General features: G+C 46.1%; 1 protein-coding gene across 1 annotated transcript in view; it reads right to left on the bottom strand.

Moving 5' to 3' along the window:
* Positions 1-24669, bottom strand: part of GFRA4 (GDNF family receptor alpha 4) — a 66714-nt gene that overhangs the window by 4692 nt on the left and 37353 nt on the right. The window contains exons 2-7 of the mRNA XM_072335914.1: positions 10799-11077; positions 8065-8145; positions 4836-5181; positions 1772-1881; positions 747-881; positions 501-658 (exon numbers count right to left, since the gene is read on the bottom strand). Of these exons, the coding sequence (XP_072192015.1) occupies positions 501-658; positions 747-881; positions 1772-1881; positions 4836-5181; positions 8065-8145; positions 10799-11077 (1109 nt within the window). The remainder of the gene's footprint in view (positions 1-500; positions 659-746; positions 882-1771; positions 1882-4835; positions 5182-8064; positions 8146-10798; positions 11078-24669) is intronic.

Raw genomic sequence — 24669 nt, 5'->3', positions numbered from 1 at the left:
TATTAGAACAATTTCAGTTTAATATTACTTTGATACCAAAAACCTGCTGCTGGGTAGAATCTTTCAGCTGGGCTTTCCCACTGCTTCTTGTTAAGTTTCAGTATATGACCTCCAGCAGCTGAAAAGCTTGTCTGCACTTATGTGAATGCTCCACAACTGGGCAAGGTGCTGATCCCGGTTCCCTTCTACACTCCCAGAAAGCACAGGGTTGTTCTTAGAAAACCCATCTCTCTTATTAGCACTCAGGAAAGAAAAGAGATGGTGACCAGTGGGACTGAGGTGAGGGATAGGTTAGCATTGCCTTGTGCTTGGTGTAGGGTAAGGAGGTATCATGGCATGAGGAAGAAGGTGAACCAAGGACTCTAGAAAGTAAAGGGGATGTTGTTTATCTGCATGCAGATGCGATGACACAGTTGGAAGAGGGAGCTGAGATGAAGACAGCTGGAGGATATAGAGGGGCATGGACACAGCCAAGCAACTCCTGGGCCAGGTTCTCCTACCTTGGTAGGCTGGAGGTGCTCAAAGATGTTCTCACTGAGGGTTGCCGCAGCTCTGTTGGCATTTCTCTCCTGCTTGTACATCTGCGTGGTGGGGGGGATGGATGGGGCTGTGGCTGCATTAAGGTAGGTCCCGTTGCCGAAGGCCTGGATGGCATTTTCTTTGTGTGGGGAAGAGATGGAGAAAAGCACCATCAGGGAAATGCTCCCCAGGGCCAACACACGCATCCTTCCCTGGGTGATACTTACGGAGACAGATGTTGTCGGTGAAGAGGTGCAGGAAGCTCTCACACTCTTCCTGCCGGTTGCCACTTGCGTTGCACGTGCACCAGGGTGCTATGCTGGAGGTTGAGTTGTCAATGTAGTTTGGAGTGATGGGGCTGCCTATGGAAAGGGTGGAGAAGTGTTACCCCAAAGCTGGGACTCCAAGGGCAGACAATGTCATCTCTTTGCTGCTCTCTTATGTTGCTCTGGCTAGTCTCAGTCATGCTCTCTCATGATGAGAAAACCCTTTTGGTGCTGGTGTCACAGCTCTGCTTTGCTCAAAGGGAGGAGAAGAGGGTCATTTTCCACCTCTTAGTTCACCAACAAAGCATTTAGTCAATTAAAGTGTGCTCTAAGTCTAAGGAATGGGCAATTCCCAGGAGCTGAGGTTTCCTAGAAGCATTCAAATACTGTTTGTGAATGTTTGAGGAGGTTTTCACACTGGCATCAGAGAAGCCCAACTCAGCCTCCAGAATGGTCAGAGACAACAAAGGAAGGATTATACCAGAATGGAATCTTGACCCAAATAGCTGTCATTGTATCCCTTCCCTTTGGGATGGACCACGTCCAATGGCCACTGCAGCTTCTCTTTGGATTCTGGATGTGCTTGTGCTAACAGCTGCCTCTGCAGCATCTGAAAACCCAGTTTGACATCCTCTGAAGTCAGCAGGATGACAGGGAACAGTGATTTCCAGTGGGAAATCCAGCAGTGGGATCAGGGCATCACCCAGCAGAGCAGGTTCTCTGGGACAACCCATTATCATGAGCATCAAGCAGGGTCTTTCAGCAGCTCATGATGTATGGTTTCCCTCCTGATACAGCTATCATGAAGTTGCCCCATGATCAGGGCTTAGGTTCCTTCTTTGACACAGCAGAGTGAAATTACAGTCTCCTCAAGATCCCGCTCTCAGATGTCCACCTTGCTACCCTCATAGCTTTCAATTGGCCGCAATACAGGTTTCCTACTCAGGGAGTGTGAGATAGGGCAGCAAAAGGACATGGGGCCTTACCTATGATCCCGGTGTAGGCCAGCAGGCAGGCAGCATAGCTGTCCCTCCGACAGCCACTCGCAGTCTGCAGGGATGGCTGGCAATTAAACTGGAACTCTGCATAACGCGACCTATTGGAGAGAGAATGCAAAAACACAGAATGCCTCAGGTTGGATGGAAGCTTAAAGATCATCAAGCTCCAACCCCCCTGCCATGGGTAGGGTTAGATGGGACTTAAGAGCAGAAATATCTGAGGCCAAAAAGAGACGTAACAGCACACTGGAGGTGTCTGCTGCATTTACACGGAAGATTCTGTGCTGCTGTCGCTGTTGCTAAGCCAGTTTAAATACAAAACACAGGTTTTCTTCTCGCCCGCCTCTCCAGCAAAGACAGAAGTGAGTTCAATCACCCTGAGAGGAGATGTGGAGAGGTGCTGTAGGTCATGTTGTACAAGCATCCTCTGGGACTGTAAGAAAGGTGCAATCTTGGAATAAATGTTTGTTTTCTGATGTGCAAAGCTGATTTTCAAAGGAGGAGCTGCTGCAGACGGCAGGATAATTCATTCTTTATTGCTGCTATCTGACTCCAGAGTACTAATCTTCCCTAGAGACCTAAGCCTTCATTTTTGGACTGAATTGCTGAAAGAGAGAATCACTCTGGTCCGCTTTCTCTCTCTTCAAAGATTATGCTCTAAATGTCGCTGAGGATATCTTCAGTTTAAGGGCAATGCCCAAAGGCTCTGATATGTTCTCTCCATCACCATGGCTGTTGCCATCTCCTCTGCTACCGGCGCTCATTCTCAGAAGATTGGACTCTGTGGGGTCTGTGGAGTGAGAGGTGCATGCCACAGTGCTTTGACCACTGTTGTGCCTCAGCTTTTGTATGGTTAGGCTGAAAGCATCAGATCTCTCAGCACAAAGTGGTTTTGAGACCCAACTCTGGGCTTGTTGGGATGCTCCATGCAGGGAAATAGGGGAGTCTTTCAGACATGCCAGATAGCTCTTTGCATGTGGCTACTCTTACTACCTTGGTTGGATAAACTCAGTAAATCATGCTGCCAAACATATTTGACACCTAATTCTTTAGGAATGGGACAATTGTTGGCATATCTGGTGGCAGTTGGACATGGCAGGGCATTTAAGTCATCCACATGGGGCTCTCACATGGGACATAGGACCGCTGGAGATACAGATACATCTAGACAAGCAGCCAGTGACCATCACATCATCCTCTCTCTCCTATGCTGTGTCTGGGCAAGCTATGCTTACCAAATGGTTGTATTATTTGAGGGAGGGAGGAATCAATTGCAGTTTTTATACTATGCCTGTTAGTAGAGCCCACACCTCCAGGCTGGGAAGCTGAAGGGGGTTAGGACGGATAGGAGGACTTAGCATTGCAGCAGGGTTTGCCCTGGGGTATTTAACTCTTTCAAAGTGCCATTATTTGTTCCTGGCTCTCCTTGTGCTTTCTGCACTGCTGGCTTTGACCAGGTCACACTTCCACCCCCTGCTCCTGCCATGTCTTTAGAGGTTGTTTCATATTATACATTCAGAGACCAAGAAAACAGACAATTAACAGCTGTGCTGTTTGTGGGAAATGGTTTCCAGCCTCCTGGGAAGCAGCACTTTCCCCTTTGAACCTCCTCTTTCCCTCTGGGCCCACTTGTCTTGTTAAGGAGAGGGCAGTTCCCATCTGATTTGATTCTCTGCATACCTAGGGGGAATTTTCAAGCAAGAACTGGTGGGACTCGAGGACTTCGCATCTTTTGGGGTCAGCATCAGTTCTGTATCTGTTTTTCTGTTATCAGTATTTCTGGGTGCATTAATGCCAGGCCACCCTTCCAAGAGGATGTGCGCTATATGCAGCAGCTTTCACCTTCTCTTAGGAAAAGACAATTTTTTAATGCACTTTAAGGATGACCTGCTGGAGGTGTTCAGTTCAGGAAGTCCCAAAGCCCAGAATAATTAAAGCCTGGAACAGTTCTAGGAGATATGTCTAAACACTGGCCTTGCTTTTCTGCTCTCCTCTGGCTGTCTGCTCATGGCAAGACATGCACACAGGACGTGGAGCTGGGAGCATCACTGCATAGAATCACAGAATGGCCTGGGTTGAAAAGGACCACAATGATCATTTGGTTTCAACCCCCTGCTATGTGCAGGGTTGCCAACCAGCAGACCAGGCTGCCCAGAGCCACATCCAGCCTGGCCTTGAATGCCTGCAGGGATGGGGCATCCACAGCCTCCTTGGGCAACCTGTTCCAGTGCATCACCACCCTCTGGGTAAAAAACTTCCTCCTAATGTCCAACCTAAACCTCCCCTGTCTCAGTTTAAAACCATTCCCCCTTGTCCTAGCTTCTGGATTATCAAAGCCTTTTTGAGAAATAGAGGGGTGAAAAAAGTGCAGTTGAGGGAAAAATAAATCAGGAGTATGCATATGAGCATCCACATTAAGATATTTCTGTGTATGAGTGCATGCATGAGTCTGGAATGGACTCCAAACTGTACCCCTGCTTAGCCTGCACCTTCCTGGAAATTTGGAATCGAATCCAAAATTGATAGAAAAGTTCAAATAAGGCTCCAACACAAATTTGTTCTGTTCATTAACACTTACCATATCAGGGTACGAAACAAGGTCATGGATCATGGAAAGGAGCCACTCACACAGTGGCCTAAGTTAGCAGGTTGTGGTGAGCCAGTCATAGAATCACACAATCACAGAATATCCCAAGTTGGTAGAGACCCACAAAGACCATCGATTCCAACTCCTGGCTCCTCACAGCACCCCACAGAACCCAAACCCAATGTCTGAGAGAGGTGTTCCATGAGTTCCATGAGACTGGGGCTATGCTAACTGCCCTGGACAGCCTGTTCCATGCCCACCACCCTCTGGGGCAAAGCTTTTCCCTAAATCCCACCTGACACAGCTCCATGCCATTCCCTTGGGGAAATGGTGAGATGGGTGCACTCCATCAGAATCCTACAGGAGGGTACACAGCTCTGGGCATTGGGCTGTCCCCATTTGAAGAACCTCAGGCTCAGTTGGGTGCTGGCTCTCCATGTCACCCACCCTACCACACGCACGTACCTACAGACATAATTCTCACGGCAAGAATCCAGCGGTGCCAAGCAGTTGGGTTTCTCCTTGGACTCATAGGAGCAGGCTGGAACGATGGTCTGCCGCCGGCGTTCAGCACAGGCTGTGTCTTCACAGGGGCAGAAGAGCAGCTCGTGGGTGTACTCGGGTGGCACGCGGTCAAAGAACTTGCGTAAAGCCTTATGGCACTTGGAGCGGTTGCAGGTGTCAGCCCGAGCCAGGCGTCGGATGCAGAAGGAGACGTATTCCGTCCGCAGTCGTTGGCACATCTCATCCACGTTGCAGGCTTTGGCGGCATCCAGGCAGCGGTTCACTTGGGTCACCTCGTTCTCAGACCCTGTGGGTTGGTATAAGATAATGGTGGAGTTTAGGGCTCATGTCTCATGGGTCTCAGGTCTCACCCTGTTTTAAGACCTTCCTCCCAACCTTTTTCTTGAGGTGGCCAACCCTGGCTCCAGGATGGTGGTGGCCATGTGAAGTCCACATCTGTTCTATGTCACAATTGAGCCAAATCCCCTTTTTCTGAGAGGTGCCATGGCCGCACAACAAACCTTGCACCCCAGAACCTGCTCTACCTCATTCCTGTGTTTAATAAAAGGAGATTTTGCTCTACCTTGGGCATCTTTGCTCTACCCCAGGCATATATCACTGTGAATTTACCACACCCAGGCCTGGTGAGGCAGCAGCCATTAGAAGACACATCAACGTACAACAATGAGTGGATCCACCAGAGTGATGGGATCAGTTCCAAGGGACTTTCTTTTGCTCAAGATCAAACACCGAGTCAATGGCCAAGCCAGAACTCCTGGCACATCTGATCTGCTCAAACCCTTGCACCACAATTTCTCTTCCCTGTGTAGTGAGTTTCTTCAGGCCTCTGGAGGTACAGATAGATCCTGGAACTATTTCAAAAGTGGATGGAGCTCTCTTTTGCATCAGGAAGAATGCCACAGAGTTACCAGTAGGAATCTGTTGAGGCACAAAGCCCTCGCCGATGGGAAAGATAAGAAGAGGCTCCTCCACATACTAGAGAAATGAATTTGAATACATTCTTCATCTCTCTGAATTAAGCCCATTACGTGAAGCACACTTAGAAGAATGTTTTCCCCAGCAGAGAAGATTCTTTTTCGCAGAGGAAAAATCCCCAGAATAAAAGAATTTCTGCTGCAAATTCAAGCCCTGTCTTTGAACCATCCAGTCACCATGACAAGTGCCGAAGCATTGACAGTCACTCTGAGCACTTCAAAACTGGCTGCCCTCCTTTTATTTTTGCAGCCATTGTCAGATGCTCCATCTCTGAGCTGTTTATTTTCCCCTTCGTTTTGTCTCTGCTGTTTACTACAAGATGAATTTCGAGTTTCTCAGTTATTTTACAATGGATGGCATTTTTGCTCGGCGCATTTCTACAAGATAAGTGCTTCTCTTTAAAAATGCCCAGAGATAAATATTGTTCAGAGCATCAGTTTACACTGGGCAGCTGTCAGAAAATGTGTAGGAATGTTACTTGGAAGGGTTTCATTACCCAATCAGCTAATGAATCACAGGGAACATGCTAACTGTTCTGCTCACACGCAACAGTGGAGGACTTTTAACATTCACTATTACGATTAGAGTGGAGGGGTATCATTCTGCTTCTATATTTTTAATGCTGGCCATATATTGTTCTTGTAAAATCAGATTAAAGATGTCTGTCACTCTGACCTGGCACATTATCATGGGAATGTCTTACATTTCAACCATCTCTTTGGGACTTTTGGGGTGTATTTGTAAGAGGATCCTTTGGTGACGCTGATCCTATAATTCCATGCACTGGACAGGCATAGTGTGACAGACCATGAGCTGCGTTATGGACTGTTCTGATGTATAAATAGGGAAGAAAAATTTAAACCAAAAAGCATCGTGTGTCTCAGTGGATGCTGAGTCCTTTGGTACGTATCCCTGCTGCTCCAGGCTCATTGGCTTTGCTGCCCAACCAGTTTCAATCTGCTTTAAAAACCTGTCTGTGTGTTAATCATGCATAAAAATCCCCATTCCTGGATGGATTTTGCTGTGCTCTGAAGAGCCCCGTAGGGCTTCTAGAAAAAAAATAGAAAGGGAAAAAACTCTGGTGAAGAAGGCCATGACCTGGCAAACAGCTTTGTGCATGCTTCACTTTGCATGCTCAAACCAGTCAAGTGGAGTCAATAAGAAGATGTGAGGTCAGGGAGCATCTCCCTTCCCTTTGCTGGTCAGATTGTCAAGGGCTGATGGGTTAATTTGCTCCTGGACATTTTCACCTAACAAGTGCCTTGCTGTCGAGGGGACTGCAGCCATCCATCAGCTGCAGGGATGTGCTGCTCCCTGCTTGCTTGTGTGCACTCCAGCTGTGTCCTCCACCCCAGAGCCAGGTGCACACTCAGGAAGAGCTGTGAGAGGACTGCTGCTTCAGCACAGCTTCCAGAAACACAAGTGGAGCAAATCACCTGCATCCAGGTGGGTATTCTGGGTAACAGAAATCACTGTTGGTAAAGCTTCCCCGTGGTTTTGGTGCAAGTTGTGTTGGCAGTTGTGACACTGGTGACAGATGGCTAAAAGCTACAGCACTGACCTTTTAGCTGCTGAGCCAAAGGTTCGAGCCCTCAAGGGGGTTAAAAGGTAGGGCAGCTTTGCTTGTGTTATTAAGGGGATTATGTGACACAGAGAAGAACATGAGCCTGAGTCCGCAGGCTGACCTCAGGGCATGGGGTTGAAGGTGGTGATTGGGATCAAGCCAGTAGGTTGGACTCCTGACCTTTTTGCCTTTGGGGTGTCTGACCCTGTGATTGATGAGGAAGTCTAGTCCCTTCTAGTCCCTAATGGCAAGCAGCCATCCAGTGCTCACCGGGGTTTCTGCATTGCACAGGTGATCCACCTGCTATGGAGAATCAGCCCAGGGATGATGGCTCATCACAAGAGGCCTTCCTACTTTGCCCCTCAGCCCCAGCCCTTCAGAATGGGTTTTTAAAAGACAAACAATAAAAACTGCAAGTTTTTCTTCAGGGGACATATTCTTCTACCTAGAGCTTGGCCCAGGACTTCTAGGAAGGTCCCTGAAAAAAAAATGGTTTCAAGTCTTTAGCCATTTAATGCTTTTGTAAAGAGGCCATGAGAGACCATGAAGGACTGCCTCCTCCCTAGCACTTGACAGCCAGTTCTCCTACTTTGACCCAGCTAGTGTAAAAGCATCTTCTCAGCCACCTACCTGCAGTGATGGAAGCCAGCCGGACGTAATCAAAGCCCCTGACGAATGGCTCATAAGGAGAACTCTCCAGAACGTTCATGCCTGGTGTGAAAAGAGCAACTGGTGAGAAGGCAGCAGAAGAGCCTGAGATGTATAAGGCTCAATGGTGGCAGCATATGTTAGCTTGGTTGGTCCAAGAATAACTGTGCTCTAAAGGTCTTAAGTAAACGGATTGTCAAGGTCACAGCAACTGTTGTGACCATATCTTTAGAGAAGATGATAGGATGCAACTGGGTTTTAAAAATATATCATAACTATGGAATAGGTCAACCCCTCAGAGAACTGTTGAGTTGTAACCTCGTATAGCTCAAGTCCTGGGCCCCTTTCCAAGACCATTCACTAATTCCAACCCACCCACAGTGTATCTACTGACCACTGCATCCCCATGGCTCTGGAACACCTCCAGGGATGGTGACCCCATCACTCCCTGGGCAGCCTGTGCCAGTGTCTGACCACTCTTTCACAGAGGAACCATCATCTCCTAATACACAACATGACCCTCCTCGGCACAACTTGGGCGATCACCTCTTCTCCTATTGCCTACATGCACTGTGTTTCCAACACCATTCCTACTTCTTATATACCCCTCCTTTGTTCAGTGGTCCTCATATCTTTCTAGGATACAAGTAGGGCAACATTTCATTTTCATATTTATTAACACCTCTTCTCTTCTTGCCAACAGTCCTCTCTTACTTGGCACTGAGCTAATGACCCTCAACTCCCGCAGACACTTCTCCTCTTCATTTTTAAGTCGCTGGGAAGCTAATTTTATTCAATCGGTGCTTCCCTTTCATCCGTTCAATGGTCTGTAATGGCCCGTCACCCTGATAGATACTAGAGAATATTATTGAAGCAAACAGCTCAGTATCTTTTTTTTTTTTATTAGACATTTAGATGGATATGGACAGCAGCAGCAGATGTACTGGCTGGGATAAAAGGACTATCAAACCTCTTGCTCTGGGCATATGCTGATCACCAGCTGCGGTCAGGAAGAAATGGCTCCCAGGGTACACAGCACTGTGCAATTACCACAGGTGCATTACAAGGCAGCTTTACACCTTCATTGAAATATCTTGCATCGTTACTGACTGGAGAGGGGCCCATTTGTATGTTCCAGCATAGCAGTTTTATGTCCTGGTGATATAGCACCTTATCAGAGAATTGTTATCAGGTTGTCATCATGTTATTGTGTCTCCAAATGGGAAGGTGGCTAAACACAGGCGCACACAAGAGAAGCTGAGTAAATAGTACGCTTTATAAATTCCCCGAGCACACACTTCCACAATTGATTTTATAAGAGGGCTTCTAGGAAGCTTTTTACAGCCTCCTGGGTACGTATGACTGAAAGACAAAGCTCTACAAGGAGCACGTAGATTGGCTTCCTTTCTCAGTCAATTAAACATGTGTAAGGACTCTGAAACATGTGACTGTTATGAAATTCATTTCCCCCAGGAAATTAAGGTAAGGAAATCAAAGGCTTGAGAGTGTGAATCTGCAATGCAAGTGAGCTTGATGCTTGCAAAAATGCAACATGACAGCAGAGAAGTAGGGCAGCTTCTTCAATAACCTTTCCACAAAAGGAGGTCCCGAGTTGCTGGACCAGCATCCCACCCAACCTGGCCAGCATCCACATGGAGATGCACATCTGGCCCCTGCCCACTCCCAGTTCTCTCTGCCATCCTCTCCTTGCTCTTCCAGCAGTGGAAATTCTCCTGGCATCCACATTGCTCCAGCCCACTTTTTACTCAAGCCCTCTACTCTTCTCCACACTCTTCACTTGGTAATTAGGGGAATCATAAACTGGCCTGGGTTGAAAAAGACCACAATGATCATCCAGTTTCAACCCTCTTGCTATGTGCAGGATCTCCAGCCACCAGACCAGGCTGCCCAGAGCCACAAATTTCACTACTTGAAAGCTTTCTGAGAACTTGATCAAGCAGTTCCCATTCTGGCAAGCTGGTGGTTTATGGTCCCCATCCTCTTTGTTTTGCTTGGCCTTTTGGCCTATCACCCCTGCACCTTTCCTTCCAGCTTTCAGCCAGCAGTGTTTTATTAATCTATTTCGCAGCCTATGGTTGAAAGGTTCTGTTTTATTCCCCATTTTAATTTTCATGGTGCATAAAATACTCACCAGCCTGACAACGAAGAGTTATGACCACAGAGGTGCAATTTTATGATGACTCTTAAAAAACGTCAAAATCTAAACTTACTAAACACCGGCTCTAGGAACACTTTAAATTCCGACTTGATGTCACCAGCCCCAAATCTTCACTAACCCAAAGACACCCGAGCACTTGAGATCCTCCAAGAGAGTGATTTGTTTAAAATTTACACCATTTTTTTTTCTTCAGTGCACAGACTTTGTGCAGTGCTTCTGTAAAATATGCAGCTTTGGGGCTTGGCTAGCATACTTATATTTACACACAAAAAATACCATGCATTTCCCCAGAGAATATCTCAAAGTACACTGGGAACATCATGAAAATGAAGACAGCATACAAAACAGAAGGGAGGTGTCTCAATCTTTCAAGACATCCTCTCTAAAAATGCCAATACAGTGGGGCATCATAGGTCCTGAGATGGAACAGGATATGATATCTATGACCTCCAAACACTGACTTTTGTGTTGGGGACCTCTATAGAAGGACTTAGCCTTTGGGATGACCGTAAGAAAAGAGCACCGTACCCAACTGACCTTCCATCAGCGTGTGGTGGATGCTCCAGTAGACACTCAAGCAGTGCTTCTCCTTTTTCATGCCTCGCTTGCACTTGCAACCATAGAGCTGGCTGGAGAGCAGGGCAGTCACTGTGCTCCGGCACTGGTTCTTGGCATCAGGGCCCAGCTTGTTGGCTCCATTACCTGCGATGCATTGCCGGAGGGTCCTGAATTTGGAGCTGCAGATGGGGTCGTTGGTGCAGGACTCACCTGCCTGAAGGCAGTCCCTGCTTGAGCTGACAGCTTCCGCCATACCTTCTGCAAGAAAACCAGAGGAGGGCTGTGAGGCTGATGGAGCAACCCTGGGTGGGAAATGGACCAGGCTGGGATGCCCACCTTCACATAGTGTTTATCAACCACACCACCACTCACTCCACAAGCAAATACCTTGCTTCTCAAGTTCTTAAGCAGGCAGATCTCTCACCAGGGTGTGTCATCTGGAGGATTTAAATGTCCAGGCTCACCACTCCTACTCAGGAACTGCACCATGATGGGGCTGAATTGATCCAGCTGATGAAGAGCCCCCTGCCTCCTACACCTCTCACAGTATCCTAGAATCCCAGAATCACCAAGGTGGGAAAAGACTCACAGGATCACCCAGTCCAACCATCCACCCATCAGCAACAGTTCTCACTGAGTCACGTCTCTCAACACAATGTCCAAACGCTCCTTGAACATCTCCAGGGTCAGTGACTTCACCACCTCCCTGGGCAGCCCATTCCAGTGCCTAACCACTCTTTCAGAAAAGAGTGAGCCAGAAGGAGAAACCACCTCCATCCTTGAGACCAGGATCTTCCTGACTTGAGAGAGTGGCCCCAAATTGGGTCAACCTGGAAGTCAGATTGTACATCCTTGTCCTGTCCCATTTGGAGCATAGGAAGCTCTCCAAGGCTTTCGACCCCTCACTTCTCTATCTATCTCATCTCTGTTAACTGGCATTAACACAAGCCCAATCTTGTTGGACACTCTATTCTCTTCCTGCACACAATTTAATCTTGCTCACACTTCCCCTGAAGCTCTGAGTTGCTTTGTGTGGTGCATTTTGACATGGAGCCAGCCCACATGTGTCCCAGGAGTTAGCTGGCCCCTTGTTTGCTGTCACCACCTCCCCAGGATTCCCACTGTTTTGTCTTGCCTTCTACCAAATGCCTACAAATTCCCCTCAGAGTTACTTGTGAAAATACTAAACGCATTGTTCCCTATGCTGTGAGGACAGAGAAAAGCAAGGGAGGAAGGAATCATTGCTACATGCACACCAATAAATTAAACATCCCCAGAAAGGTTTGATGATGCCGTATCCCCATGGCCTGGAGCAGACCATTGCAATGCTACTAAATGCTCTTCCTCTCTACAGCAGGATGGACACATCCAGAGTGACTCCAGGGGATGGGACCTGTGCAATGGCATGCCAGGGCTATGAGGGGCATGGTGGAGAGAAAACAGGAAAATTGTGCTCCTTCCAGTTGGTGTAGAGCTCTGGAGCACATTGATACAGGTCAAGGATGGCTGCACCACGACTTGTGGGGGTGGTGAAGATGGAAGCCTGGTTTATGAGAGGGAAGGTTCAGTCCCCATGTCTACAATGTAATTTCTGATTTTACTGTACTATAAAAACAGAAACTGCTGCCATGACCTTGAAGGAGGACTTCTCAAACAACTCCCAGAGGAACTCCTCGTTCCCAACAGTTCTTGTCTCCCTCCAGATGGGAACACATTACAGCTTCATAGGGTAGATAAGCTGGACTGAATCTTCTCATTTTTGAACCCTTACAGAGTGAGAACCAACTCGGACAACATTACAAAAATCTCTCCATGGAAAAATGTGGGTCCACCATTCCCATCTCCAAGGGCTTCATCAGATCTCCCATCCCTCCAAGAGTCCATTGATTTCTCCAGAGTTCTTCTGTCCTCCTTCCACCTGCCACCTTCCAGGCCCTGAATTTCTGCTCCTGTCTCTGCTACTCTCCTCCTGCATGTTGAGCCCATTGCATCCATTCCCCCCATCCCTCCTCCCTTGGCAGTCTCAGGGTGTTTGCTTAGAAGGAGCTGCTTCTGTCGCTCTTTCTGATTAGAGTAGAAGGCAGCAGCTGGAGTTCAGATATTTCAATTACGTTTATTACAAACTTTGGGTGAACCCACCAGGAGGTTTCTCCTGAAATACCCCGATGGCATCTCAAATGTAAAACCTTTCATCAAACTCCAGACTATTTCAAAGTGCCTCATGGCCAACGTCAGGCTTTCAGTTATCTCAAATCGCACAACACCTCAAGTTTGAGTTCCCCTTCCTCTGATTTATTCATAGACCTGGTTTATTTAGCACTCAAGGCTCGCTTGGATCTGCCAAATGTGGAAAGAGGAATTATTTCCAACACATAGAAAAACTCTGCCTTGGGCTGTCATATCTTGAAGAACTCAGAACACAAGGAACCAGTTTCCTTGAAATATCATTCAGTCTGCAGTTTCTCTGAGATCCATGAAGTGAGCTGGAGCTGTAGTCTCTGACTTCAGACACTGCTGCATTTTCCATGCACAATCTTTCTGAACAGAATCGGTTGGGGAAAAAAAAAGCACTTGACTTAATTTTGCCCCGGCTCTCTCCAAAGGATCTCCTCTGACCTCCAATAAAGCACGGCAGGTTTTATTTTAGAGGAGATGACTTTGTCAGTGTCATGTCAGCTGCTGGAAAAGTAAGTTAAAATAGAAATTACAGCCCTCCTTCCCCCACTCCTCTACATGAATGGCAGAAGATACTCCCCAGGATAGTTATAAACACAGCCAGCCCGTAAAAGCCATAAAACTCCTTGGGTTCTCACTGAATAAATCAAGGAGATTGACCATTTGAGAAATTTCCCTGCAAAAATTTTAAGTAAATATATCCTTGCTCGCTACATAGAACAAAGGCTGGGGGTGAATATTTACAACCCGATCCCAGAGCATCAGACACCCTCGTGCAGAGTTTATGGTAGAGGTGTTTGAAGCAACCTTAACTGGAGCGTCACAAATGACCCATTCATGTCACTTAAAATCCAAATCATTCAGGGGCTTTTATTGGTAGCAATGTCTTTGCAACTGAGGCAACATAACTGAGGCTGCGTTCTCCTCCTCGCGCTACCCTTGAGAGAGTAATTTTATGCAACATTAAGAGAGCGCCTCTCAGGGAACAAAAAAAACCAACAACCCTGAGATCTATAAAATAGATGATGCTTCCTAACAGGCAGGGAGAGAGCAGCATCAGGTCTGCTACCCCATTCACAGAGCAGCCTTTCCAGCATCCAGGCTGGATGTGGCTCTGGGCAGCCTGGTCTGGTGGTTGGCGACCCTGCACATAGCAGGGGGGTTGAAACTGGATGATCTTTGAGGTCCTTTTCAACCCAGGCCTTTCTATGACTCTATGATTCTTTACGGCTTCACCTTCAAAAACGTCACTTTACGGATGCTCTGCTGTGGGAATTTCCTCCACATCTGTCCCCAGCAGCTCAGTGGGGGTGGGGATATGTGTGCGGTTTGGGAGTTTTGTGCCTCTGCTTTTCTAATAATGCAACTTCCATCTCCCTCTGCTCTCTTTAAAAGCCCATTTGTCTGGATTTTTATTCCTCGCTTGCTGCTAATTTCACGCTGTTTACGGTGGGCAGATGGGGTAATGAGTTTATTTTCCCATCCCGTTTGTAGCCGTGCACCACATCTGTTTCGACTCTCGCTTACCTCGGTGACACTAACACAAAGGCACTCCTAACCTGCAGGGGTAAGAGAAAAATCTGTCTCTGCATCTCAAAATGCATTTGGATGGATGTGGACACCTGACTCTCCTCCAAGGAAAACGGTTCCTTCACCGGGGAAATGCAGCTGTGTCTGGCATACAGAAGTGTGAAGGTGACACTTCATGCCAGCTTGGAAACAGCATATAAATCCTTTTGTACAACCATGCAACAACTCTGGACTCTGCACTCTGACTTTCTGATCCTTCCTGCAGCAGGATCTGGGTTGTAGATGCTTTAGGAGGCACCACATCGCATTGCATCAGAGGTAATGGCCTCCAGTCATGCACCAGGAGAAAGTCAGGCTGGATATTAGGAAACATTTCTTCTTGCAAAGAGTGGTCAGGCACTGGTACAGCTGCCCAAGGAGTAGTGAGGTCACCAACCCTGGAGGTGTTCAAGAAGATAGAGATGTGACATTGAGGGCCCTGGTCAGTGGGCACAGTGGGATGGGTTGGGGTTGGACTTGGGGATCTCAGAGGTCTTTTCCAACCTGAATGATTTTATAACTCATGGTGCTGTTCAGCCTACAGCTTTGGCACACGTTTTGGATATTTTAGGTGCAAATCCATGCACAGTTCTAGGAAGTGATGAACACTGTTATTATTTCCCTGACAAGCTGTTGACTCCAGATCATTTATATATATATATATATATATATATTGTATTTTGCATGGTTTGTTGCTTAGAGGAGAACAGCCATCTGAAATCTCTAGTAGAGCAGCAGAAGTGGTTTATTGCCCGTTTAGGTTAGTTGGACATCTTTCACGTAGTTCTTCCTAAGTCAGGCCTGCCAAATCTTGCACAATGAGCATGAGTATTGCACAGAAAGCTCCTGCTCAGGCTGAATCCCCTGTGTTCACTCATCCTCTTTGTTATGGGCACACTCTTGCTTTGCCACATCCTTTCCCTGCCATGCTCCAGGGGTCTTCTGCTGACCAGGCATGTCAAATGCAACACGGCATGGCATGTGACAAGCTGTCCCCCTACCAGTCTTGCTCCTTCTGTAGAACTAACTGGCTTTTGTCATGCTGGTTCAGTCTTCCAGCCCAAACCATGTAAATGACTGGGGGTGGGGGGGTTGCTTGGGAGGTGTGCTTCCACCCTGTGCTAATGTGAGAGACATCTGCAGAGTATAGGTCTACACCTATACTGGGTGTATAATGGACACCTGACCATCCCACTGTGTTCATCAGAGATAAATGATCATCATTAGGTCATCTTAACAGGCTGCTTGAAGTTAAACCCACAGCACAGAGGTTGGTGCTTGGTAATAGGCAACTGCCTGATAACCAACAACTTTCTGCTTACCCAGAGCTGTTGGAAATAAGTTGTTACACACATTATTTCCTGGAGCAAGAAATGATGGGAAAGGGAGTCCAGAAGAAATAGTCATAATATTTCCCACGTATTCATGAACCAATAATGATGCACTGATGGGCACAGGTGAACTAACATTGGCAGTCACTCTTTAACCTTGTTTAGACTATGTTTCCATACCCAGAGTTTACAGTCAAGTGCTCAGTGTCACGTAAGCAGCAAGCCTCCATATGCAGAATTAGTTTCCCATCTACAGTTGAAATAGCTGCAGGATGTGCAGCGAGCTGCCTTCCCTGCAAGCACATGGATTTGGAGGCACATCTCACTACCTGCATACCTTCGATTTTCTCCACGAGGGGAAGAAGCTGTGTATCTCAGGTGTCCCTCTCTCCAAGGGCCTGATCTAAGGCACCCAGGACTGCATGGGGCATGTCAGAGTGGAAATGCCACTGGGATTTGGCTGTCTGCATTTCTCTTTCGTGCACTTACTTGGCCTCGTGTCGCTAGACAAAAGCACTATATCATGCCTGAACTGGAGATGCTGACGGTCCTTCCCCCAGATCTGACAGAGAAATGCCCTACCAGGAGATCCCCCATGCCTTGTCCAGAACTCACAGCTGTCATCCAGATTTCACAGTGCCCTGCAAAGCCCGTTGGGATCCTGTTTTTCTGAATTAGATCAGAGCAGCTCATGCAGGGAAGATGTCAGCATTCATTGCTATCAACTCCCTGTGGAATTGGATGGGTTTACAAACATTACATACACAGAATGAAATCACCCAATGCAAAATGATCTTCTTTTGCTAGCAGATCTTTCTGGTCAGTGTTAGGCTGAGGGAATTTGCTGGGAACACCTCAGGAATGTAATGTTTGAGACTGCCAAAGCTATGCCAGAAAGTTTGAGCCAGCAACAAGCTTCATATCTCCATCAAGCATTAAAATGCACTCCGCTGACTCTTTGTACCTAGATCTCTGACCTTTCTCCCCTTATGGCAAGGTTGTCAGCAGTTTTTATCAATATTGGCTAGATGCATTCAAACAGGACTTTAAAGGCATTTGGGAAATACACATAAATGTGATAACATTCACTAAGTGGCGCCTTTTCCTTTAATAGTTGATCCAGATAGAAGATAATTTACTCACTGAACAGAGTCAAAACTAGAAGAAACCTCATTCATCCGCACTGTCTTCCTGTTGTAAAATACATCTCACACTGACACCTTCAGAGAAGCCTGAAACTATAGACACAGGAATTTATTAAGCAAGCCATCCTACCCACCACTTGGCACGATGGGTCTGCACAAGTCTGATGATGAGGACATGGTACTGTTGGGCTATTCTCTGCCCCGTGGGGACTCCCTAAAGCTGCAAAGTGAGACTGAAATGTGTTGACCATCTTGGAAGCAAGAACCACTCAAGGAGGGCATGGTGAGTTGGGTTTTAGACATGAACATTTGGAAATGAACTCAACCATCCCACGTTCGTCTTTGATAGTCTTTCTCATTCGTAGCTCCCTTAGCCATTTACCAGGAGGCAAGTGTCACTCTGAATCTGCTGAAGGCTGGAAAGGTGAAGCAATTTATTTGTCACTCACCAAGTCAGTGAGTAGAATTTGACTGGGAGAAAGAACAGAAACAAAACAAAACAACAACAGCAGCAAACCAACCGTGAGCTGGGACATTAGTTGCCAGATTGTGTCTGCAAACTCTAAGGCTGGAAGAAAGCCCTTAGCCCTCTGGATGTCTGTAGTCTGGTGAAGTCACATCATGCTTTCATTACCCTGAAGGAGAAAGAAATTCTTCCTGAAAACTCTCATGATAACTTGGAGTGAAGCCTCCCTAGTTATCATTATTCCCCTACACTAGCACATCCTTTCTGACAAGACCTCAGCCTTTGTTTTGCAAAGATGCCTCTGGAAAGCCCCATCCTACACAGTTGACTCAGCTATAAACAATGTTTTTACAAAACAAAGATGCAAATCAAACCATCATGCTCAGTGCGTGACCTGGTTGCAAAGAGTTGCATACCTGACCTAAGTAAGATTCATCCACTTCACCAGAAATGGAGGCTTGAAGGATCTGAGCACCAGCTTGTCTCCTGTGCTTCTTTTCTCCTTCTGACTGTCACATTCAGCATCCAGAAGTCTCCCAATATGCAGGGCATGGCTCAGAGAAATTGATACCTGATTTTGGTGACAAGATGAATATTCACCCAAAATATGAAGGTGAACAAGATCTTTTATTGCACGACTTCAAGGCTGATATTTGTCCTGTTAAAAGCACGTCCCAAAGAAAGTGACTCGTGAAGAACATCAAGAATCCTTCAGTCTTTATTCTTCCTATTATTCTGATCCCAGGTAGACACTGTTGACATCCCGTCTTGAAGAGAGGAATTCATTGCTTATTTTCTTGGAGTCATGGCACAGTGAGGGACATTTAGAGAGTATTGCTCATACCTAGCATTTATTCAGTCAAAAAATGCAGCTGATGGGAACATATATGGACTTGAGAGCTGAGGCACTAAGTGTATTGCTTTGTATGTGTATTTATTGCTGGCATTTTAAAGTAACTCTTACTGGCATATCAAAATACCTCCGGTGAAAGCTGCCGTTGAGAGAGGAGTCATTATCACCTCAATTGGCACTGCATTCGGATGAAGTGCAGTGATCTAAAAAGGAAAGCAATCGCCTGTAATCCTCCACATGCAGGTGACTTCCATTTGCCTTGTCCTGCACTGTGAGATTTTCTCTTCTCCTTTGACATCCTTGAGAAGAAGAGTGTGTGACAGGTCAGAGCTCTCTCTTGTGCAGTGGTGAAAGCAACAGTCCTGACAAGGTGCTTCTCTAAGGGAGGTGTGGATACAGCAGCCCCACAGGTAGGATAGAAATCCGTCCTTCACTGGAGGGAGGAGGTTGTTGTTAAACATGTGGCAAAAAGGGGCAATTTAAGATAGAAAGCAGGAGATTTAAAAGAAAGAACAGTTACAGTTGCATTGGTGATGACTTGATTTTTTGACACCATCAGGAAGGCAATGACCAAGTCAGATGTTGGGGTTGAGACACAGAGAGGAAATTAAAGGTCCCTGTGTCTGCAAGTGCCTGTAGGAGGCACCTGGTAAGGCTGGCATAATTCTATGCATCATAGAATCACAGAGTCATCGAATCGTTAAGGTTGGAAAAGACTTCTAAGATCCCCAAGTCCAACCCCAAGCCATCCCACCATCCCCATTGACCACATCCCTCAGTACCACATCTCCATGGGTTCCTGGGCAGCTGTGCCTAATATCCAACCTGAAGCTTACTGAAAATAGAGACTATCAAAGACAAATGTAGGCCTACACATGGGAGAGCCAGCAGAGCTGAAGGATTTTTTAACCAAAGTGACATCAGCAATGTGATGGTTGTTTACAATAATCTCCCTCACACAAATTCCACGCAGAAGATAACATGCTGCTGAAGTGTTTTCATTGTCTTTCCTAGATTAACCTGAACACAAACACTTTATGTCCTCCCTTTCTGCAAACAGAACTCTTTCTCAATTACGGTCAATTGCCACTAAAACAGCATACAGGGGTTACTGACGACAGAGCCTGCAGAAAGTGAACTCTCCCGCTTTCATCTGATTTTTGTCCATCTATTTTCATCCATCTATTTATCTCTCTGCGTGCCTCAAGATCAGATCAGCTTCTCAGCCCAGATTTGGATAAGTCTGATGCTCAGCCTTCTGAGTGTAATTCCAGCGAGTGCCTTAAAGGCTGCCTTCTGCCCAGCAGGGCGAGATGCAGATCTCCTTCAGAGCCTGCCAGAGTTTTATACACGCATGTAAGTACATACATGCAGTTTTAAACTCCCTTAACTCTGCTTTTCCTCAGATCATTTGACTGAATGTTCTGGTGTTTGCCAACTCCTTGAAATCTTGCAGTGTTCAACGGATATGTATGGACTTCTGTAGGACTTTTGTTTCTAAGAGCCCATATTTGCCAAAGAAAAGGTTTGTGTTTTTTTTCCTACAAGATACCCAAATAGAATGTGGACACTGGGATAGACTCCCCAAGGAAGTGCTCATGGCACAAAGGCTACTGCAGTGTTTGAACAACGGCCTCAGACACAGGGTTTAATTATTAGGTGGTTCTGTGTGGAGCCAGGAGTTGGACTCAGTGACCTTTGTGGGTCCCTTCCAGCTCAGGTTCTTCACTGCTTCTGTAATGCAGTCTCAGCATACACTGCGTACTGCAACAGGTCCGCTACATCTGAGCCATCATCTCTGTTTTTTCCTCTTTGAGGTAGGAACTGTTGACAGGTTTTTTTTACTTCTTCACCCCTGTGTCACTGGTGGCCACTGCAACTGTCTTGAGACTGCACAAACTCAATAAAATACATCAGGCTGCAATATTTTTGGCACTACTAATTTGTGTGCCCATACAGTACGGTATTAATTACAGTCAGTTCTGATTTGAACTGATATGTTACTCCCAAGCCTTCTTCCAGTGGCAGTGTTATTTCCTGGCCATACGGTTCATCTCCAGGTGACAAAACTCAGGTGCTTGCTTTCTTCTCCCTTAGTTTTTCAGAACTCCTTGTCCAGGTTGGCAAGCCTGTTTCATTTTGAATCCTTCTGCATAAGAAGAAGAACCATAATCTCCTTTCGCTCCAGGAGCCAAACTCTGCAAATCTTTCTTATCACCTGTTAAAGCAGCACATCTACCTGCAATGGCCTGGCTTGGGCCAGAATCTGTATACACTTTTCCCCAAATATCTCACATTTCTGATTTTCAATTAGATTTCTCCTGCCATGCTCGTCTTCTGTGACCCACTTCAGGGTCAGGAAACATTTCTTTTGTTGCCTTCCTCTTTCGCTGCTCTGCCCCCACCATCTTTCAGCATATCATCAATGCGTGTTGCAGTGTCCTTATTTCCTTCAAATGACTCTTGCTCTTTCCTGTCAAAAACCTCAGGAGCAAGTTAAAACCCAGAGGGAACTCTGCTCAAGCAATAGCTGCCGTCAAGGGCATTGGAAATGCAGACTCTCAACATCTTCTCGGTCAGGGCAATTTGCAAGGACCCAAGAGGGCACCTAACAGCATAAAAGAAAACACGTCTCCAGTCATTGTCTTGAAAACATCCCCCTGGCAAGCAAAGGGAAATATTTTCTCTAAATATTCCTATTGAGTTCTTTGGGATCCGAGGGGCTTGTCCTTCTTTCCTACTGTTCCCGGGGGCAGGCACACTGCAGTAGCTTCTATTTTTAAAACCAATACCCAGTGTTAGCAGATGATAGCCCAAGCCCTTTTAATTTCTGTCTCATGAACAGAGGAGCATCTCTTCAGGCTGCAGCACTGAGTGCTTGGAATCTGAGAGCACACATTTCTACTCTTTGTTCCCCCATTGGCATTGAAGACATCACAGTATTGTTGTGATTTTCCTTTTTTGTTATTATAGTTTATCTATTTATTTTTCCGACCAGGTTCATTCATTCAATTACCATGCTACCAAGTCACAACCTCACCCACCTCTGGACTGTCACCAAGGACGAACCTTACTTTTTAGTTCAATAAGATTTTAGATTAAGTCTGCCTATGTCAGGCAGTAGAAAAGCATCTATTGTTAGCTTTCCAATCCTGCTCAAGAATGTGGTTCCAAAGGAGTGGGCAAGGACAAAGAAATGTCCTTTTAATGGCAGCAGAAGAAGGAACAAGGTGAAGTGTGGACCAGCTGGGTAAATAAGAATGACCAGAAGGGTGACACACTATGATTTTACTTTGGCATTTGGCAGTCATCCACGTGATGTACCCGTAAGAATGGCTCCTGTGCAATCATGGTAAAATGGCTGCTTGTGAGTACCGTGCTCAAAAAGAAATGGCACATTTTCAGACTAGAAGGTCTTCTAGGGTCTATTCTGAGTCTGGCACTGTTCAATATTCTCATAATGACTCCGATGATGGAATAGAGAATAGATTTATGTAATTTGTGGCTGACAGAAGACAAGAAGGGGGTCACAAGCAATGAGCAGGACAAGACTGGAATTCAAAACGATCTCAGTTTGTTGGAGGCAGCGTTTGAAATCAGGAGGATGACACTGAACAGAAGCAGAGGCAACACTGGGAGGTGCAATACAGAAGGACAGGAGGGAGAAGTCCAGCAGTAGGGAAGATGTGGCCATGGGGTGGGAAGGGGCTGAAGGCTGAAAAATGAAATGTAGCAGCATGCAAACAAGAAAACACAACTTTTGGGACACAAATGCATATCATGGAATCATAGAATCACAGAATCATTAAATGGGTTGTGTTGGAAGGGACCTTCCCCACTCCAGTGAGCTTTAGCCGGAATTCAGGTCCAGCTCTTTGACTGGACAACATGTGTTTAGGAAGATGAAGGGGGGTCTCTGAGGAATTTAATGATATTTACAAGTGTTTTTGCAGGCCTGACTTGTGAGGAAAGGCCGAAAGAACTGGGTTTGTTTAGTTTAGGAAGACGGCTGTGAAGAAACACTCGCATATGTAAACAAGAAGCAGATAGATAGATCTCCACCGTTGTGGGATGTCTGATGAGAAGTAATTCTGAGTAAATGTGTGGCAAGGGAGATTCAGTTGGATATTAAGAAAAATGTTATATGGGAAGTTAAAAAGTGGAACAGATTATGGAGGGTCTGTTCAATCCCCAGCAGTGGAATCACTTACAGAAGCAACTGTCAGAAATGGCTCCTGCGTCCTCCCTCTCTGTTGGGGCAGAAAGTTGTGTATGTTCCTTCCTGTGATCCCTCCCTATTCCCAGTTCCTGTGACCTCATCCAGTAGTGGTTTTGGAAGACTGGAGGCCCTCGTGAAGTGAGAACAACTGCCTTGAAACTAAAGAAACCATGCTGGACTGAGACCCAAAGGAAAGGCAATCATAGAATGGCTTGGGTTGGAAGGAACCTCAAGGATCATCAGGCTCCAACCCCCAGGAATCCCATGAACAAAGTCCATGCGAATTCTCTCACATTTAAACTGTTCTTAGCCAGTAGCAACTTCAGTGATGTAATTGTGAAACTGAAGGTGAGAAGCCTTTCCAACGTTAATGATCCTATGATTCAGATCCAGGAGTACTTCTGCCTTGTTCAGCAACAGGTATACCCAGTACTCCCCACGTTCAGCCATCCAACTTTGTAACAAAGGGAGCAGCTCTTCCCTGCTTTACCAGGCACTAGCACAGCTCCTAAAGCCTTGTATTTTGACACTGGTTATCACCAAACACTGACACTACCACCAAAGCAGCAGAAAGATGGCTGGCATTTTTGCACCTGCTGGTGGTCTGTGTTCTCCTTTGCCGGAGAGCTAAGGGAATGAAGTGGCAAGTGGAGTCCAGTAGTTCCCTCTGCACCCTCCATCTCTGCAGGCCTGATCTTAAAGCAGAGCACGTAGCATCCCCTTGTAAACTCCTGCCAATAGCAAAGTAAGTGCAGTGCTTTCAAAGGCAGAGGACTCAGTACATGAAGTTCAGCAAGCTCTCCAAGGGAGCCACTATGCCCACTGAATCAAACAGTCCTAAAAGCATGTCAACATTTCTGGTCCATCAGGGACCAGGACAATTTTCAGGTCACCATTCACACTGTAGAGAAACAAAGAGAAAACTGGATTTATTTGTGTGTTCTTTTATTTATCTCTGTCACTTTTTTGGACCGGCAATGTTGAGTTTGACCTAATGCCAGGCTAACAACAGCAAAATGGGACAGTGTTAGTACCATGTCTTCATTAGGTCCAACACACTCTTTTCTATCCTATACATCAAGACATCTAACAAAGCACTGTAAAAACTTCTCACCCTGCCTAGCTTGCAAAATACAAGAGAATCCAAGATGGACTGAGACCACTGCACAAACCTGGAACATTCATTTCTAAGAAGTGAATGTCTCCCATTTTTAAAGGGTCATTTATCAGTGAACTCCCTTCTTAATGTGCCTCTTTAAAACACTGTAATGACAGCGCGTTCTGCATCGCACTGTCATGACAGAGAACCCAGCCATATGTCAAGCAGCAAACTGTGACCCCTTTTTCTGTGATTAAGTTCATTTTTGTTCTATCCACTTTTTTTCTTTGTAAATGATTAACTGGCGAATAAAAAGGTTCTCTTTTTTATTTTTTCTTTGCAAGGGCTGAAGCAGTTTTAATCATATATAATTCAGCACTTGCTATGTGATTTGCATTCCCTGCTTAAAGATGAATTTGGCACTAAACAACCTCTCAATTATACTCCCCTGCCTCTGTTTTCTCTGTCACAGAATCCATTCAAACAAAAGCTAACCCCCTCCTTTCCCCTCCATCCCTCTCTCCCCCTGCCCTCCTCCCCCCCCCCCCCCCCCCCATGTTTTATGAAGATGAATGATGATTAAAACCAAGGAACAGAGATCCTTGTCCTGACTTTATGAAACCACAGGGTTCCAAAATACATCCTCCAGTGGCGCTTTTCCAGGCATCCTTGGGTTCAAAGACAAAATTGTGTATATGTCTGTATCAGTCCAGGTCATTGCACCCATCTATCATCCTTTCTTCTTGTGCCCAGACTACTTTTTTTTTGCTTCTGACAATAGAAGTTAAACATGAAGGCTGGAGTTTGCAAGCCTGAAATGTAACTCAGGCTGAATAAGGCAGAAACTGAGATTAGAGAAGGAAGACAAGCTGGAAAAACAGGATAAGTTTCTGTCTGAGGAGGAAGAGATAAAGCAGTGAGAAATGATCAGAGATGAAGGACAGCTAGAATCTAGGTATGTAGCAATATATGCGACTTCATATAGATGTATGT

Source organism: Excalfactoria chinensis, chromosome 4 (assembly GCF_039878825.1).
Source record: "Excalfactoria chinensis isolate bCotChi1 chromosome 4, bCotChi1.hap2, whole genome shotgun sequence".
In the NCBI taxonomy this organism is placed as follows: domain Eukaryota; kingdom Metazoa; phylum Chordata; class Aves; order Galliformes; family Phasianidae; genus Excalfactoria; species Excalfactoria chinensis.
This window is presented reverse-complemented; position numbering and strand designations above follow the sequence as displayed.